The 19,118-nt window shown below is 43.0% G+C and overlaps 1 protein-coding gene across 1 annotated transcript in view; it reads left to right on the top strand.

Annotated features, from left to right (window-relative positions):
• Positions 1–764: 764 nt before the first annotated feature.
• The window catches only part of PRKDC (protein kinase, DNA-activated, catalytic subunit), a 378,101-nt gene continuing 359,747 nt past the window's right edge, over positions 765–19,118 (top strand). The window contains exons 1-3 of the mRNA XM_089678402.1: positions 765–1,001; positions 15,820–15,896; positions 15,996–16,088. Of these exons, the coding sequence (XP_089534528.1) occupies positions 785–1,001; positions 15,820–15,896; positions 15,996–16,088 (387 nt within the window). The 5' untranslated portion in view covers positions 765–784. The remainder of the gene's footprint in view (positions 1,002–15,819; positions 15,897–15,995; positions 16,089–19,118) is intronic.

Raw genomic sequence — 19,118 nt, 5'->3', positions numbered from 1 at the left:
GAGGGGGCAGCGTATACGGTCAGGGGGCAGCGTATACGGAGAGGGGGCAGCGTATACGGTCAGGGAGCAGCGTATATGGAGAGGGGGCAGCGTATACGGTGAGGGAGCAGTTTATACGCTCCCTTACTGGCTATCACTATATATCAGTGCTGGTTTTTAAATGCAATTGCCAGATTTTCTTTTTCTTCACCATAGCTCCAAGAAGGAGCTGTTTCTCTCAGCAGGAAAAAGTGTCAGTTGCATTTAAAAACCGACATGGACATAGTGACAGCCAGTCACTGTATACACTGCTCCTCTACTGCATTTCTCTGCCCCCCCACACACATTTTCTTCCCACCCCACCCTCACATCTGCAGTACACGCAAACCCTTGTATGGGCTAAATTCTTCCGATCGGCAAAATGCTGATAGCTATTTTGGGCAGATATGTTTCAGTAGCTGAAATTTCAGTGCATGCTTACTAAATACCACCAAAATAAAGCTCTATTTGTGTGAAAAAAATAAAAAGCTCATATGGGTACAGTGTTGCATGACCGTGCAACAATTTGTCATCCAAAGTGCGACGATGCTGAAAGCTGAAATTTGGCCTGGGCAGGAAGGGGGTATAAGTGCCCGGTATGCAAGTGTTTAAAGGGAGTTCTCCCCTTCTGACCTTGCTCAGTCATGTGACAGAGGCACGGCCCAGCACCGCCCCTTGTGGAATTGCCCGGTCATGTGACGCAGGCTCCGGGAAGTCAGTATCGGGTGCCCCCGCCTCTACTGTCAGTGTAATCTCCGCTGGTGTCATGTCGCTTATGAGCTCCGGCGGTTCCCGCTCTGATGGAGGAGAAGGCAGCGAGGCGCTCCGAACTGAGTCGGCTGGCGGTATTCTGGGCAGTCTGCACCAGCTGCACCGTCTGGTGGACTCCGGGGATCCAGGGCTGCAGTGTGAGGCGGCTCTGGGCCTCCTGCGAAGCCTGGGAGAGGAGTGTGTGGTGACGGCGCAGGGGAGCAGTGTGCTGGGTGTGTGTACTGTGGGTTTTCATACAGTGCTGCGGGCGGGGGTGTGCTCCATGCAGGAGTCCCTTCCATCCTCCGGTGTGCTCCGACTTCCCTCCATTTCCCTGTAGTGGGCGGTCTGAGGTCGGGGCTGGCGGCGGACTTGTTACTTTCTAAGAGTTTTCCTAGAAATGATGTAACTCCGCACTGGTGCTGTGGTAGAGAGGGATGTTCCTTTGTTTCAGCGGGCGTGTCTGACACATGGCGGCCCAGCATTGTCCCAACCATGTGTGTACTTGGGGGGTGGTGGGGGGTACAGGTGGATGCATGGAGTGTGCAGTGGAAGCCAACACCTATTGTATTACAGCATCTTTAGGATGACTGGGCTTTTGACAATGACCTCAGTTTGAGAGCTTTCTGAGATTGTTAAAGCTATAATCCATCTTTTGCAAAAAATGAAAGTAGGACTATAGGCAAAACTTTTTTTTTTCCATCAATTTGATTTGCATAGAGTAAAGGGGTGGTTATAACTCCTGTCTTTTTTTTTTTTTTTTTTTGCCAGCTGTGTCCCATTGGGGACATTTCCCTTCACTTCCTGTCCCATAGCCAAAACAGGAAGTGGGAAAAATTCCCTGCCAAATAAAGGTCCTTTTGAGGACCCCCAGGTCACCAGAACTAGTGAAGATTTCCCCTCTATTACTTGCTGGGGACAACCGAAAATTTAGGATTTTCTTTTAATTTCAATGATAAATGGGCCAAATAGGGTGAATCTCCCTAATAGGGGCCAAGACTGTAATACAAACTGACGAGTTATAATCCCTCAGCACTCCTTCCAAAACTAAAAAAAGAGTTTTAACTTTAGTTATACTTTAAAGCGGAGCTCCACCCAAAAGGGGACGTTCTGGTTTAAGGCCTTGTCTCCTGCTCCCTGTTAAGGATTGCCACCTTTGGGGAGTGGGTACCCAAGTTTGACAGGTACCCGCTCCCACTTCTGCTGTGATTGCCTAGGCCAGGGGTGGGCAACTGGGCCCTCCAGCTGTTGGTGAACTTCAAGTCCCATCATGCCTCTGCCTTTGGGAGTCATGCTTGTAACTGTCAGTTTTGCAATGCCTCATGGGACTTGTAGTTCTATAACAGCTGGAGGGCCACAGTTGCCCACCCCTGGCCTAGGCAATCAGAAGTTGTCCTCACCATACCCCCCCCCATAGTCTTTTGGGACACATGACAGGTCCCCAAAGACTAGTGCAGCGCTGCTCGCGCATGTGCAGTGGGCACCTAGTTATGAGGCTGTAAGCTGTCACAGCCAGGTGCCCACACTGATGGGAACAACCCGTGAAGTGAGTGTCTGTTTTTTAAAAAAGCAGCAACTACTTTTCAATTTTGGCTGGAGTCCCACGTTAATAACATGCATCCACATCAATAAAATAAAAACAAAAATTTAAGACAACCCCCACAATTAATTTCCTTTACTCTCTTCCCGTCCACCCTATAGCAGATATACTGCTACAAGGCGGCAAGGGTGTGCAAAATCACGTGTGGATATATACGTGATTTTGCATTTCCGGATAGGGGGCGCAAGCCGTGCGTGTGCCCTACCTGCACCACCATTTGCGGCAGCGGCTGTCAATTACCGGTTCCCGGCTAGTAATTACTCGGAAGATCTCTGACCGGGAGGACTGCTTTGTTTACTAACATTCCCCTCTGTCAGCACAAGCACACTGCTGTGGATGCACAGCACAGCCATCCAGAGCAGTGTGATTACAGTAAAGCACCCTGACATGGCCCCTAGTAAAACATTCTCTGCACACAACCCGTTGATCGCCCCTCATGTTAACCCCTTCCTGCCCAGTGCCATTAGTACAATGTCAATGTTTTGTTTTTTTTTTCTTTTTTTAAGCACTAATCACTATGGATGTCAGTGACACCAAATCAGTTCCCACCAGTGTCAGAATGCCCACCACAATCCTGCTATAACTCACTAATTGCCATTACTAGTAAAAATTAAAATTTCAGTAAATATACTGCCATTTGTAAATGCTATACCTTTCACGTAAACCAAATAATTTACACGTATTGGGATTTTTTTTTTACTGGACATGTTTAATAGCAAAAAGTCAAATATTGTTTTCTCAAAATTGTTGGTCTTTTTTTTTTTATAGTGCAAAAAATAAAAATGCAAAGGCGATCAAATCCTACCGAAAGAAAGCTCAATACGTGGGGGAACAAAGAATGTAAATTTAACGTAACGCAGCGCCATATCGCAAAAAATGGCCTGGTCAGGAAGGGGGGTAAATCCTCAGGAGGACAAGTGGTTAAAAACGTTTGAGCCAACCTGGCCCACACAAACTATTTACTGCCCTAACAAGTGCCCTTGCTGCGTTCACTATAAACTGTAGCCTCAGCTGAATACATTATAGAGTCCTCTGTTCCAGCAGTGGGACAGAAGTTTCCCATGCCACTGCCAGAGCAAAATAGTTGGGCTGAGCGCTGCTCAGCCATTCACAGGGAGCTTTGTGTTGTATGAATGAATGCAAGACCTCCTTTGATTGGCTGAGGTGGACGGACAGATAACTCACAGTTTCTGACTTGGCAAATGAGAGGAAACTTTGTAATCTTTCATAGAATACAAATCTTCCTGTGAATGGCTAAAGCATTCAGCTCAAGTCAGTTTTGTTTCAGGAACAGGATGGGATGTTCTTTTCCCACTGCCAGAACACTCTAGACTGTATGTAGCTGCAGCTAGCCTTAGTTTATGCAGCATGCCCAGCAAGCACATCTGTTAGTGCAGTAAACAGTTGGATTGGGCTAGCTTGGCACCAAAAAACTTTAAAGGTACGTTATTTGTGGAGTTAAGCTTTAAGGCTAAGTTTACCCATATTCATTGTGTAACTTGTTACTATTGCACCCCCCCCCCCCCCCCCCCGGGGAATCTTCTCCCTGCACTCACTGTTGCAGTCTTTTAAAATGTGGCTGTGGCTCACCTAGCCATGTCATTCATTCACAGTTATGTGCATGGGAGAACTACAAGTCCCGAAAGCCATTGCGGCTGTCGGCTTGTAGTTCTCAATGAACTACTAGGGCGCTGTTGAGTGCTCTAGGTAGTTAATTGATGCATCCTGTCAGTGTGTAACTGCCTGCCCATATGAGCTGACAGCTTACACTGACAGTCTGCAAGAGCCTTGCATTGCACCTGTGATCAGCAGATCATGGGTGCAATGCTTTGCAGGCTCCTAGTAAAAAAATAAATAAATGCACATTTTTTTTGTCTGAAAAAAGATGTGCATTTATTTTATTTTTTCATAGGTGAGCTTATCCTTTAAAAATGCATTCAAGTCTGCAGTGCATTGCAACTATGATCAGTGTGTTGTGTCCAGTGCCCAGGCTTTTGCATTATTTAAATGCTAGGTCAGGATGAAGTTTCTGTTATGAAGTAATGGACTACACGTGTGGTGATTTCATTGCACTTGTGCCAGCAGGTTCTGTAAGTTCTGCTGTGGTGGAAGACTGAACTTGTAGTCTTCCCATTCTGCCCAGTGGTTCTCACGCTTACATGAGAACCCATCCAACGATCCCAGTGCTGGGCATAGAGATCAGCGAAGGAAAGATGGCCTCCACTCATGTCTATGCCCTTGGAGGATCAGAGCGATGTCAGTATGTCACTTCTGGTACCGGAGCTTTGTAAACAAAGCCATTTAGGGTTTTTTTTGTTTTGTTTTTTAAATCTGTTTTACATTGTAGAGGAGACGTGGGGTCTTATTGACCCCATATCTGTCCATAAACAGGACCTGTAACTGCTTATTTCTATGACAAGAGATGTTTGCATTCCTTGTGATAGTAATAAAAGTGAGTACAATTTTCTTTTTAAACGGACAGTGTAAAAAAAGAACGTAATAAAATATTAAAAAAAAAAAATGTTTAAAGTGCCTCAGCCAACCAACCCCCCCCCCAAACCAACATGTGAGGTATTGCCGCGAACATCAGAGCAAGAGCAATAATTCCATCACTAGACCGCCTCTGTAACCTTCAACAGGTAACTTGTAGAATATTTTAATCGTCACCCATGGAGATTTTTAAGTACTGTAGTTTGGCGCCATTCCATGAGCGTGCACAATTTTAAAGCATTACATGATGGGTATCTTCTTACTCGGCATAACATCTTTCATATTTTACAAACAATTTTTTGATATATCTATATTTTATAATTCATTAACCGCTTCCTGACTGCCCTATAGCAGAACTACTACTGCAGGGCTGCTCAAAATTACGTATATATACGTGATTTTGTATTTCCGGGTAGGGGGTGCGTGTGTGCGCCGTCCTACCCGCGCCGCAATTGGGGGCTTCAGCTGTCGACCACCGGGTCCCGGCTGGAGATTACCCGGCAATCGCCAAGGAACACTGACAGAGGAGAAGTCTTTATGTAAACAATACAGATCTCTCCCGTCGGCTCCAGCACACTGCTTTGTATTGCTCCGTATAACAGAGCAATACAACGCAGCATGCTTACACAGTAAAGCACACACAGACAAGATAGTAAAACAGACACAGATAACCCTTTGATCACCTCAGATGTTAACCCCTTTCTGCCTAGTGTCAGTACAGTGTCAGTGCTTTTTATTAGCACTGATCACTGTATTAGTGTCACTGGGGATGTCAGTGGCAGTTAGTCCCCTCCCAGTGTCAGAATGCCTGCCACAGTCCCGCTATAAGTCGCTGATCGCTGCCATTACTAGTACTGGAAAAAAAAAAAAAATTCCAGTATAAATACTGCCATTTGTAGACGCTATAACTTTCATGTAAACCAATGAATTTATACGTATTGGGATTTTTTTTTTAGCAAAAACATGTAGCAGAATACATTTGGGCCTAAATTTGTGACTAAATTTGATAATTTTTTTTTTTACTGGACATGTTTTATAGCAAAAAGTAAAAAATATTTTTTTTTCCTTCAAAATTGTCAGTCTTTTTTTTTTAGTGCAAAAAAATGCATGTGATCAAATATTTCATTTTGGTGTAGTGTTGCATGACCATGCAATTGTCAAATTAATGCAGCGTTGTATCGCAGAAATTGGCCTGGTCAGGAAGGGGGGTAAATCCTATGGAGGACAAGTGGTTAAAGTGTATTTTTCCCCAAAAAATTGCGTTTAAAAAATGTCCATTTTTAAAAACGGTCCATGTTGGTTTTTGGCCAAGTGCATCCTGAATTTTGGGTTTCGGTTTTGGGACCAGAATTTACATTTCGGTGAACCTCTAGATAATATGGCTGTGTGACATTCAGGGAGCCACACCCTGCTATTTGGGTAAATGTTTCTCTTTAAACTCCCTGGCGGTATGATTATGTCAGGAATTTTGTGCTGAAAGCGGTACCATTTTTTTGCATGGAAATATGTAGTTTTTTATTGTAGGCTGTAATTTTTAGGAATAACTCACTGAAATCTATCCAAAAAAGAGTCTATTAAACATTCCGGATATGATAAAACTTGAAACACGAAATCATAAATTATAATTTAATAAATAATCATAAAAAATAATAATATAATAATAATACATTTAATTCAATAATATAATCAAACCAAAAACACTGAAATTTGAAACAGAGGCAAATTCGCACATCGCTGAGCAAAGTCGCAAAATCGTTTTCAGTGTCTGATGACGAATTTCCCCACAAATCATTATCACTCAATTCTGCAAGTGGTTCTGATTTACTATCGCTGTTCTAAAACCGCTTTTGATGTAAAGGGACGCTTTTTGGCCGCCATGGACTTTTCTAAGTTTCCAGGCAGAAAGAACAGTCAAAATGCAGTCAGGGCACAGGACAAAGCAGTGGGGACAAAATGTATGTGAAATGCAGTGAAAAAGCAATGACAGCAAAAATGTCATTTTTTAAAAATTTCAAATTTCCCGCCGGTTCCGCCGCCCGAACGTTCCGACGTCACAGGGACCGGAACACGGAAGCCAGATGCCGGCATCCGCCGGAGGAGATGGACGGGGACGCTGCAGGGGACCCATCGTGGGAGCGAAGGACAAGGTAAGTGCTGCAGGGACCCCCAGAGAACGCTGCATGGTAAGCCCGAGTGTAGCTCGGGGTTACCGTTCTTGGTATAGAAATTCTACCCCGAGCTACACTCGGGAAAACCGCCAAGGAGGTTAACTACCTCTATACTGGGCACTTTAACCCCCTTCCTGCCCAGGCCAGCTTTCAGCGCTCTCACACTTTGACAATTACTCAGTCACGCAACACGGTACCCATATGATTTTAATTTTTTTACACAAATTCTTGTGGGGGGAAGAAAAGTGTTTTTCTTAGTTTCTGTTAAAAAATTTTGCAAATAAATAATTTTTCTTCATAAATTTTGACCATAATTTATACTGCTACATTGCTTTGGTAAAAATAAACCAAATCAGTGTATATTATTTGGTCAGTGTGAATGTTCGAGTCTATAAGCTATGCTACCAATCATTGAAAATTGATCGCAACTGATATGCTGACGACCTATCATTTCTTGAGACACTAACAAGCCAGGAGGACAGTACAAATGCCCCCCGAATGACCCCTTTTTGGAAAGTAGACATTCCAAGGTATTTAGTAAGTGGCATGGAGAGTTTTTTGAAGTTGTAATTTTTTCCCACAATTCTTTAGAAAATGAAGAAAGTAAATGATTTTTTTTTCCAGCACAAACATCTTAAGTTATTTCTCACACGGCATAGGCATACTTGCAACTACTAAGCCAGGCTTGCAAGAGGTCTGAGAGAGTTGTAAAGATACGACCAGCCATAACTTAGATTGACTGTCCTGATGTCTGCTGTGCCTCCTGTGCTCAGTCCTTCAGATGTTATGGGCAGCACAGTGGCTAAATGGTTAGCACTTCTGCATGGCAGTACTAGGGTCATCGGTTCAAAATCCCAACCACGGCACCACCTGCCTGGAGTTTGCATGTTCTCCCTCTGCCTGCGTGGGTTTCCTCCGGGTACTCCGGTTTCCTCACACTCCAAAGACATGCTGGTAAGTTAATTGGCTCCTGTCTAAATTGGCCCTAGTATATGAATGTACGTTAGAGACTTTAGATTGTACGCCCCTTGAGGGTTAGGGACTGATGTGAATGTACAATATGTATGTAAAGCGCTGCATGAATTGACAGCGCTATACAAGTACCTGAAATAATAATAATGTGTCTCACGAAGTCAGGAAGTGTGTTACTGGCCAGATCACCAGGTGAAAACAGAGGGAAAAAAAGCCAAAGAAAACTGATACAGCCACCACATCTAATGACTGCATTTAGAATCCACCAAGAAAGTGGATAAGGAGAACCTGTATTGTTACTGGACTGGAGACCACTGGGAAAAAGGCATACATCTTCTGACTCTTGGGCTACTCTTTATCAACGGGGAAGATCCATTTGATAGATCGGTGAAGGTTGGGAGTGGGGCCTTAGAGAATAAAATGGTGTGTTTTGTCACATGGTATTTGCGCAGCCGGTTTTCAAATGCAGATTTGTTGGAATAAATACACATTAAAGTGGTACTAAACCCAGGGCCCTGCATTCACTACATCTGGCCATGTACACACATGGAAATGCATTTTTTTTTTGTAACTATAAACTGCTAAATACCTTTTCTTATCAGCGGTATATAAAAGTCTTCTGACTTCATCAGTGTTTAGCTGAGCACTGGTTAAAGCTTGTAGGAGGAGTTTTCATTCTTCCTCTGACTGTCTTATGAGGCTGTATAACTCTTGACCCTCTGATCAATGCTGATTGGCCCTGTGCTGATCACATGCTCCTTCACAAAATAAAATAAATCTCTAGCTATAAACACTAAACTGAGCATGTGCAGAGTGACTCCTAGAGCTCTGTACTATAAGCAGGTGGATTGGAGAGAGTAGAAGGGGAGGGTCAAAGGAGATAGGATCAAACAGCCTTTTTACGCAGTGTGGAGGATTACCCCCTTAGGTTCCACAGTGAGTATAACAAGCATGCTTCACTGCATATACAGACTGATTTTACTGTTGTGGGTTTAGTAATGCTTTAAGGAATTTTAATGCACACAGATACAATATAATACCAAACTTTTTGGTAAAATATGTTGTTGCACTGAGTAAATAGATACCAAACATGTCAAGCTTTAGAATTACGTACGCTTATGGAATGGTGCCAAACTACAGTATTTAAAAATCTCCATAGGTGATGCTTTATAAGCCTTTACAGGTTACCAGTTTAGAGTTACAGAGGAGGTCTGGTGCTCGAACTATTGCTCTCTTGCTGACATTCACAGCAATACCTCACATGTTTGGTACAATCACTGTTTACGTATGCGTATGAGACCAATGCGTGCGTTCGCCTTTGCATGTGAGCAAGGGGGGGGGGGGGTGCTTGACTTTAAAATTTGTTCACTGACAGATGTTTATGGGACACTGACAGATGTTCAGCGCTAGGGACAGATGGTGCTGGGTGCACTGGTGATGGATAGCTGCAGTCTGTGAGACCTGTGTAGCTGTCCAATCAGCTTACAGGTTTTATGGTAAATTCACATTGCATATCAGTGAAATCACAGAGCAGCCGGAGCGATTCAGCGCTACAACTGCTCTTCGTTAATTTAGCGCACCGCACTGCTCCCCTTTTTTTTTTTTATTTCTTTTTTCCTTTTTTTTTTTTATGAATTTTGTACAAGCTTTATTTGAAGTGTAAAAAACATACACTTCATTTATTGCACTGTTGAGCAGTACTCATTTCAGTGCGATTCAGCCTTGCGCAGTGATGTAAAATGCAGCATGTCTGCATTTCATCGCAGCACTAGGCTACATTGCAGTGTGAATGGGACACATAGGAAGCAATTATTTCCTGTGTGTCCCTGTGGTGACAAACTTTTTACCATGCGTTAAAACGTCTGTCACAGCATGTAGTATGACTAATGCAGGCCATAGATGGGGAGAAAACCGGCCTATTTTTCTTTAAAAAAAAAAACAAAAAATCGGTCGTTCAATTGGCCGACGGTACCAGAAACGGTAAAAAAGCGGCCGATTTTCATCCCGTCTACAGCCGGCAAAAAGTGTCTCTGCAGAGAGCTCCGCTATTTCTTTGACAGTTCTTTGACATTTATAGCGGCTGCAACATTGTATCTATTTGTATCCATTTCGGATACAGATGTTTTTATTCGGAAACAAATAGATACATTGTTGCAGCCGCTATAAACGTCAAAGAACTGTCAAAGAAATAGCGGAGCTCTCTGCAGGGACACTTTTTGCCAGACTGGAATTCTTCTTCATCCTCTTCTTCTTCTTTTTCCTCTTCTACTTCTTTTTCCTCTTCTACTTCTTTTTATCTTCCTCTTGCAGGTCACTGCTCATGCGCAGATTTTTTATCGGTAAAAAGATCGGCCGATTTGCCCATGATTGCTGCGAAAATCGGCCGATTTTTTTTCAAACTTTACCGATAAACAAAATCTGCCAAAATCCCGAAAAACGGCCGACCTATTAACCCACTAACGATCCGAATATCGGCTGATTTTATTTTCGGCTGAAAAATCGTTCGATTTTCGACCCATCTATGGCCTGCATAAGCCCTTATTGTCAAAGCTTAATTGAACAAGCTGAAGTTAGAAGCTTATTGGCAACCATGCACAGCTGCACCAGATTCTGTGTTTTCTTTTTCAAACCCACTTTTCCCTCTCCACAATATAAAGGCTAATCGTTCTGTAGTCCCAATATAAGGACCGCTTTGGCCTCTGAAGAGGGTTTGGAACACTCTTTTAAAAAGCATTTGACAGGTGATACAACATCTCCTGTTTTAACCCTTGAACTCCTTAATAGCAGTTGCAGAGCATCCCCATTCAATTGAATTGGTCACGTTTGGTGGGCACTTCACTTGCCAAAAGGACGTTTTAAAAACACTAATCCTCTTGGAAGCAGCGTTTTGGCAGAAAAAACACCTAGCGCTTGTAAAAGTGTCTAATGCTTTTACAAGCGTTTAGGCACGTTTACAGGTGTCAAGTGATTGAGCGTTAATTCATTTCATTGACGAGAATAATTGTTTATTCTGGCCATTGAAATGAATTACCTCTTAAGCGTTAAGTGCGCCTAGCGTTAACACTTGTTTACATGCGTTAATTGTTTTTTCTGTCAAAACTCTGCTGCTCCTGGATGCACTGGCAGTGGGTATTTTTAGCTTTTAAAAACTGCTGCTGCTAAAAGCTTCTAAACGTCTGTGTGCATGGACACATGGGATAATATGGAGGGGCGTTTAGAAGCTTGGTGCAAACTCAAGTGTTGTATTTAATACTGATACAGGGCGGCAGGGGTGCGCAAAATCACGTATATATGTGCTTTTGTATTTCCGGGTAGGGGGCACGCGCCGCAGCTTTCAATCACCGGGTCCCAGCCAGTGATTACCAAGGATCTCCGGGGAGGAGGGCTGCTTTGTTTACTAACAGTCCTCCTCCCTGTCTGCTCGGGCACACTGCTCTGGATGTCTGTGCACGGCACAGTCATCCAGAGCAGTGTGCTTACAGTGAAGCACCAACACACCGCCCCCCAGTAAAACACTCCCAGCACACAGTTAACCTTTTGACCACCCCTCATGTTAATCCCTTCCTGCCCACAACCCCCACAATTAATTTCCTTTACCCGCTTCCTGTCCACCCTATAGCAGAAATACTGCTACAGGGTGGAAAGGGTGCACAAAATTACGTGTGTATATATACATGATTTTGCATTTCCTGGTAGGGGACGCGAGCGAGCCATGTGTGCGCGCTACCAGTGTCACCATTTGTGGCTTTCAATCACCGGGTCCCGGCCAGTAATAACACGCTGCTGCCTGGTGATTTCCGAAGATCTCCAAAGGGGAGGAGGACTGTTTTTTTTTACCAACGGTCCTCCTCCCTGTCAGCTCGGGCACCCTGTTATGGATGGCTGTGCACAGCAGAGCAGTGTGCTTACAATGAACAGTGAAGCACCAACACACTGCCCCCGCAGTAATATACTCCCAGCACACCATTAACCCTTTGATCGCCCCTCATGTTAATCCCTTTCTGCCCTGTGCAATTAGTACAGTGTCAGTGCTTTTTTCACTGTATTGGTGTCACTGGGGATGTCAGTGACACAAGTCAGTTCCCCCCCATTGTCAGAATGCCTGCTACAGTCCCGCTATAAGTCGCTGATCGCCACCATTACTAGTAAAAATAAATAAATCCCAGTATATATACCACCATTTGTAAACGCTATAACTTTAAACCGATTAATTTACACATATTGGGATTTTACTGGACATGTTTAATGGCAAAAAAACAAAAATATAGTTTTTTTTTTCCTCAAAATTGTCGGTCTTTTTTTTTTTTTTTTTGTAGCGCAAAAAAGTAACGCACAGGCTATCAAATACCACCGAAAGGAAACTCAACTTGTGGGGAAAAGAAAAGGACGTAAATTACATTTGGGTGCAGCAGTGCATGACCCCGCAATTGTCAGTTAAAGTAATGCAGCGCCGTAACGCAAAAAAAGGCCTGGTCAAGAAGGGGGGTAAATCCTCAGTGGTTAAACATGATTCTCTATGGAAAGTATGTTTCTGATATACACATTGCTGGTATAACATAGGCCATTGCAAGAGTATGGAGCTAAGTCTGAACTGTACTTTTGGTCCTATAACGAATGGGTTCTGCAGAGTTATCTTGGATTGAAAGTGGAAAGCAAATTTAAACAGAATGTGTGAGTTCTGTGTCCTCAAGGTACAAATAGACATGCAATCTGGGAAAAATCTGTCAGATCAGGTAACCCATCCACATACTGTGGCACACATTACTGGCAGCAGTAATCTTGCTTGACAGATTTTAAGAGAATGCAGTTGACTATGTTGGATTTATTTTGCTTCTTTATTAGCCAGAGGATTTACCCGCCTTCCTAACCAGGCCATTTTTTGCAATACGGCTCTGCGTTATTTTAACTGCCAATTGCATGGTCATGCAACACTGTACATAAAATATATGTCCTTTTTTTTCCCCACAAATAGAGCTTTCTTTTGGTGGTATTTGATCACCTCTGTGTTTTTTCTATTTGTGCTATAAACAAAAAAAGACTGAGAATTAGGAAAAAGAAAAAACAACATTTATGACCTTTTTGCTATTAAACATCCAATAAAAATTTTTTAAAAGATCAAATTTCATCATAAACTTAGGCCAAAGTGTATTCTGTTACATGCCTTTGCTACAAAAAAATCCCCAGTGATCAGTGCTAATAAAAAGCACTGACACTGTACTAATGACACTGGCCAAGAAAGGGTTAACTGTGCGTTGTGTGTTTTTTACTATGTGTGTTGTTTTACCTTGGAGTCATTCTGTTTTTGTGTTTCTGTGTTGTGCGGAGAAATGCAAAACAGCATGTCCTTGCTGGCAGGAGAGAGACCTGTGTTGTTTACACACAGGTCTCTCCTCTGTCAGCTTTGCATGGTGATCACTGGGTGTCGGCGGGGAATCTCCAGCCGGGACCTGGTGATTGACATCCCTAGCTGCCAATGGGGACCCGGGCAGGGCGGCGCGCATGCTCCCTACATATATATATACGTGATTTTGCGCATGCTCCCTATATATATATATATATATATATATATATATATATATATATATATATAATGTATATGTGATTTTGCGCAACCCTGTAGCAGTATTTCTGCTATAGGGTGGCGGGCAAGAGGTTAACCGCTTGCCGCCCTGCCACTGTGTATATACGTGTGCAGGGCGGCAGTGGAGCGCAAAACCACGTTTAAAAACGGGTTCCGCGCTCCCGACACTTTCGCCGGCAGGGGGCGCGCGCTCCCGCCGACCCGCGGGTGACACTATTTGATCCAGGAGGGATCAATCATTAGATTTCAGCCAGTGATTTCTGGCTGAAATCACATGATCGGTCCCTGTCCTATCCTGTCCTGTGTTGACATACACACAGGGCAGGATATGATGTCATTCTTCTCTGCCTGGACACATTCCGTTCCAGACAGAGAAGAAGACATCCAAAAAGTGAGTACACAAGCACTACACTACAGTTAGAACACTCTAGGACACATTTAACCCCCTGATCGCCCCCCCCCCCTCCAGTTAACCCTTCACTGCCCTGTCACCAGTGTCACTGATCAGTGAAGCGATTTTTACTGATCAGTGTCGCTGGCGACTTCCGATAGAGTTAGCGCCCCTCCCAGATAGCGCCAGATTGCCCGCCAGTACACCAGTAATCCCGTTTAACCCCTTGATCGCCCCCCCCTCCAGTTAACCCCTTCACTGCCCTGTCACCCAGTGTCACTGATCAGTGAACCAATTTTTACTGATCACTGTATCAGTGTCGCTGGCGACTTCCGATAGAGTTAGCGCCCCTCCCAGATAGCGCCAGTTTGCCCGCCAGTACACCAGTAATCCCGTTTAACCCCTTGATCGCCCCCCCTCCAGTTAACCCCTTCACTGCCCTGTCACCCAGTGTCACTGATCAGTGAACCAATTTTTACTGATCACTGTATCAGTGTCGCTGGCGACTTCCGATAGAGTTAGCGCCCCTCCCAGATAGCGCCAGATTGCCCGCCAGTACACCAGTAATCCCGTTTAACCCCTTGATCGCCCCCCCCCCCTCCAGTTAAACCCTTCACTGCCTGTCACCAGTGTCACTGATCAGTGAACCAATTTTTACTGATCACTGTATCAGTGTCGCTGGCGACTTCCGATAGAGTTAGCGCCCCTCCCAGATAGCGCCAGTTTGCCCGCCAGTACACCAGTAATCCCGTTTAACCCCTTGATCGCCCCCTCCAGTTAACCCCTTCACTGCCCTGTCACCCAGTGTCACTGATCAGTGAACCAATTTTTACTGATCACTGTATCAGTGTCGCTGGCGACTTCCGATAGAGTTAGCGCCCCTCCCAGATAGCGCCAGATTGCCCGCCAGTACACCAGTAATCCCGTTTAACCCCTTGATCGCCCCCCCCCTCCAGTTAACCCCTTCACTGCCCTGTCACCAGTGTCACTGATCAGTGAACCAATTTTTACTGATCACTGTATCAGTGTCGCTGGCGACTTCCGATAGTGTTAGCGCCCCTCCCAGATAGCGCCAGTTTGCCCGCTAGTGCACCAGAAATCCCATTTAACCCCTTGATCGCCCCCCCCCCCAGTTAACCCCTTCACTGCCCTGTCACCACTTGATTACAGTGAACAGATTTTTACTGATCACTGTATTAGTGTCACTGGTTACTTCCGATAGTGTTAGCGCCCCTCCTAGATAGTGCCAGTTTGCCCGCTAATGCACGGGATTTTTTTTACCAAAAACATGTAGCAGAATACATTTTGGCTTAAATTTATGACTAACTTTGAGTTTACGATATATTTTTTATAGCTGAAAGTAGAAAATATTGTTTTTTTTCAAAATTTTTGTGGTTTTTTTGTTTATAGCGCAAAAAATAAAAAGCGCACAGGTGATCAAATACCACCAAAAGAAAGCTCTATTTGTGTGAAAAAAAGGACATAAATTTTGTTTGGGTACAGCATTGCATGACCGCGCAATTATCATTTGAATTAGTGCAGCGCCAAACAGCAAAAAAAGGCCTGGTCATTAAGGGGGGTAAATCCTCTGGGGCTCAAGTGGTTAAGATACAATCAGCACTGGGGTTGCCAGCCTCCTCCATACTCTAGAGCGTGTGATGTCAAGTGACCTGAGTATGTACGTCAGTGGAAAGATCTTTCATTAGAAACTTTTTGGTTTTCTGAGCATAACTGCATGTTAATGCATATTTTGAAGTCTATTTAGGTACAAAGTGATGCATAGGAAATCGGTGTAACTCTTTAGACTTTGTTACAATAGTAACATTTTGGCATGTATCCTGCTTTCTAGATCTCAATACTTCATTGGTCTTCTCTAAAGAGTTTGGCTTGATCTTGTTTATACGCAAATCTCTCAATGTTGAAGAGGTAAGCTAGTTACACACATCCAATGTTGATTTTTATTTTCTGAAAGGCATAGTTTGCTTTTGTACCATAGTTTTAATCTTTTATGTATTTTGCTTTCAGTTAAGAGATTGTCGGGAAGAAGCACTGAAGTTCTTGTACACATTTCTGGAGAAAATAGGTCAGAATGTCCAGCCTTATGCTGTGGACATCAAGGTAAGGAATAAAAACAACCATAATTCTTATCAAAGTAAACTTGGTAGTGAGATGCTCCCTGCAGTGTGAGTGTCAATTACAGTACTTTGATATAGAATTTTGAATAAAAATTGTGAAGTCTGAGATGCAATCTTTAGTTATAAATAACAATTTTGATATGTGAAGATGTTCATACAGATAAAACTTGCTGAATGTTTCATGGGCTTTCTTTAGATTGGGTGTGTTATGTGGAGGGTAATGTACCCCCTAGTATATTAATATTAGAAGTGCGTATCCTATTTGTACTATATATATACACCAAAGGCTGAGAAATTTTATGCAGGTTAGATGACTCTGGGTTTACGCATATCTTTCTTAAGTAGGGTGGGATTCATAAACCTGATTATCACATAACGTGCCACGCCACTTATAATATCTTATAATGTTTGTCAGTAATGCTGCTCTGTGTCCCCACTATGCTCTATGGCTCTATCCACCAGCTTCTACATTACTAGTGTGTCCTGTAGCTCTGTCCCCTAATGGGAATGGTGTGAAAAATGGTTTAGAACCTCATTTGGATTTTTTTTACTGTCTGTGCTGCTTTGGATACACCCACTTACTGTATTTAGACACAGTCAGTATTTAAAACTGGATAAATATTCTAAACCTTCCACACTTACCAAATCTAAAATAATCATTTGTAGCTGGAGCTAAAGTTTAATCCTTTTATCTGGCAGAGGAGCTTGCTCCACTTCTCCTGTCATATGAGTTTGCTGTGTTCCTGAAGATGGGAGCACTGTGTATGCCACAGATTAACTAGCAATTAAAGTACAACTACAGTGGGGATTGAAAGTTTGGGCACCCCAGCTAAACATTTGTATTAATGTGCATAAAGAAGCCAAGGAAAGATGGAAAAATTTCCAAAAGGCATCAAATTACAGATTAGACATTCTTATAATATGTCAACAAAAGTTAGATTTTATTTCCATCATTTACACTTTCAAAATAACAGAAAACAAAAAAATGGCGTCTGCAAAAGTTTGGGCACCCTGCAGAGTTAATATCCTGTACTGCCCCCTTTGGCAAGTATCACAGCTTGTAAACGCTTTTTGTAGCCAGCCAAGAGTCTTTCAATTCTTGTTTGAGGTATCTTTGCCCATTCTTCCTTACAAAAGTCTTCCAGTTCTTTGAGATTTCTGGGCTGTCTGTCACGCACTGCTCTTTTAAGGTCTATCCATAGATTTTCAATTATGTTGAGGTCAGGAGATTGTGAAGGCCATGGCAAAACCTTCAGTTTACGCCTCTTGATGTAATCCCCCATGGATTTTGAGGTGTGTTTAGGATCATTATCCATTTGTAGAAGCCATCCTCTCTTTAACTTCAGCTTTTTCACAGATGGCATCAAGTTACCATCCAAAATTTGCTGAAATTTTATTGAATCCATTTTTCCTTCTACTCGTGAGATGTTCCCTGTGCCACTGGCTGCAAGACAACCCCAAAGCATGATTGATCCAACCCCATGCTTAACAGTTGGACAGAGGTTCTTTTCATTAAATTCTGTGCCCCTTCTTCTCCAAACGTACCTTTGCTCATTCCGGCCAAAAAGTTCAATTTTAACCTCATCGGTCCACAGAACTTGTTTCCAAAATGCATCAGGCTTGTCTATATGTTCATTTGCAAAGTTCAAACGATGATTTTTGTGGTGAGGACGTAGAAGAGGTTTTCTTCTGATGACTCTTCCATGAAGACCATATTTGTACAAGTATCTCTTTATAGTGGAATAGTGTACCACAACTCCAGTGTCTGCCAGATCTTTCTGGAGGGATCGTGCAGTGAAACGTGGGTTTTGAATTGTTTTTCTCACAATCCTGCGAGCTGTTCTGTCTGATATTTTTCTTGGTCTTCCAGATCTTGCTTTAACTTCCACTGTTCCTGATGACTGCCATTTCTTAATTACGTTCCGAACAGAGGATATTGACATCTGAAAACGCTTTGCTATCTTCTTATAGCCTTCTCCAGCTTTGTGAGCGTCAACTATTTTCAGTTTCAGTTTTCTAGACAACTGCTTAGAAGAACCCATGGTGCTGATTGTTGGGGCAAGGTCAGATGAGTCTGGGCATTTAAAACCTTTGAGATTGACATCACCTGGTCTTTCCAGACGATGATTGAGAACAATCCATGACACTGGCAGGTCTCAGCTTGGCAAAGGGGGCAGTGCATGCTATAAATTCTGCAGGGTGCCCAAACTTTTGCAGACGCCATTTTTTTGTTTTCTGTTATTTTGAAAGTGTAAATGATGGAAATAAAATCTAACTTTTGTTGACATATTATAAGAATGTCTAATCTGTAATTTGATGCCTTTTGGAGATTTTTCCATCTTTCCTTGGCTTCTTTATGCACATTAATACAAATGTTTAGCTGGGGTGCCCAAACTTTCAATCCCTACTGTATAGGCAAACAATTTTTTTTCCATTTTGGATAGAGCAGGGGAGGGTTATAACCCCTGTCAGATTTTTTTCGCCCTCTGTGTCCCATTGTGGAGATTCCCCTTCACATCCTGTCCCATAGTCAAACAGGAAGTGAGGAAATCCCTGAAAATTGAGGGATTTTCTTGGGGACCCCCAGGTCACTAGAACTAGTGTCCCCAGTGGTAGGTTCCCCCTCTATTACTTTCATGAGAACAACCCAAAATGTAGGATTTTGTTTTACTTTAATTTTCAATGATAGTGGTAAAATGGACAAATACAGAGGGTGAATTTCCTTAACAGGGACACAGACAGCAATAAAAACTGACAAGTGTTCTAATCCCTCTCATCTCTATCCAAAACTAAAAAAACATTAATTCTTTAGTTATACTAAAGTTCACCTTTTGGAACACGTTACAAGTTACACCTGTATTAGGGGGCTCTACCTGCACAGTCGTGTCATTCATTTATAGCGGATCTTTGAATGAATAAACTACAAGTACCATCAGTCAGCAGAATAGATGGACTTGTAGTTTCAATAGACTGCGTGCTGATCAACGACCTTGTTGTACATTACACATGTCCT

Source organism: Staurois parvus, unplaced genomic scaffold (genome assembly GCF_062004578.1).
Source record: "Staurois parvus isolate SC_StPar_1 unplaced genomic scaffold, SC_StPar_1.0 ptg000205l, whole genome shotgun sequence".
Taxonomy (NCBI): Eukaryota; Metazoa; Chordata; class Amphibia; order Anura; family Ranidae; genus Staurois; species Staurois parvus.
Note: the sequence above shows the minus strand (reverse complement) of the source record. Positions and strands in the feature narration are given on the sequence as shown.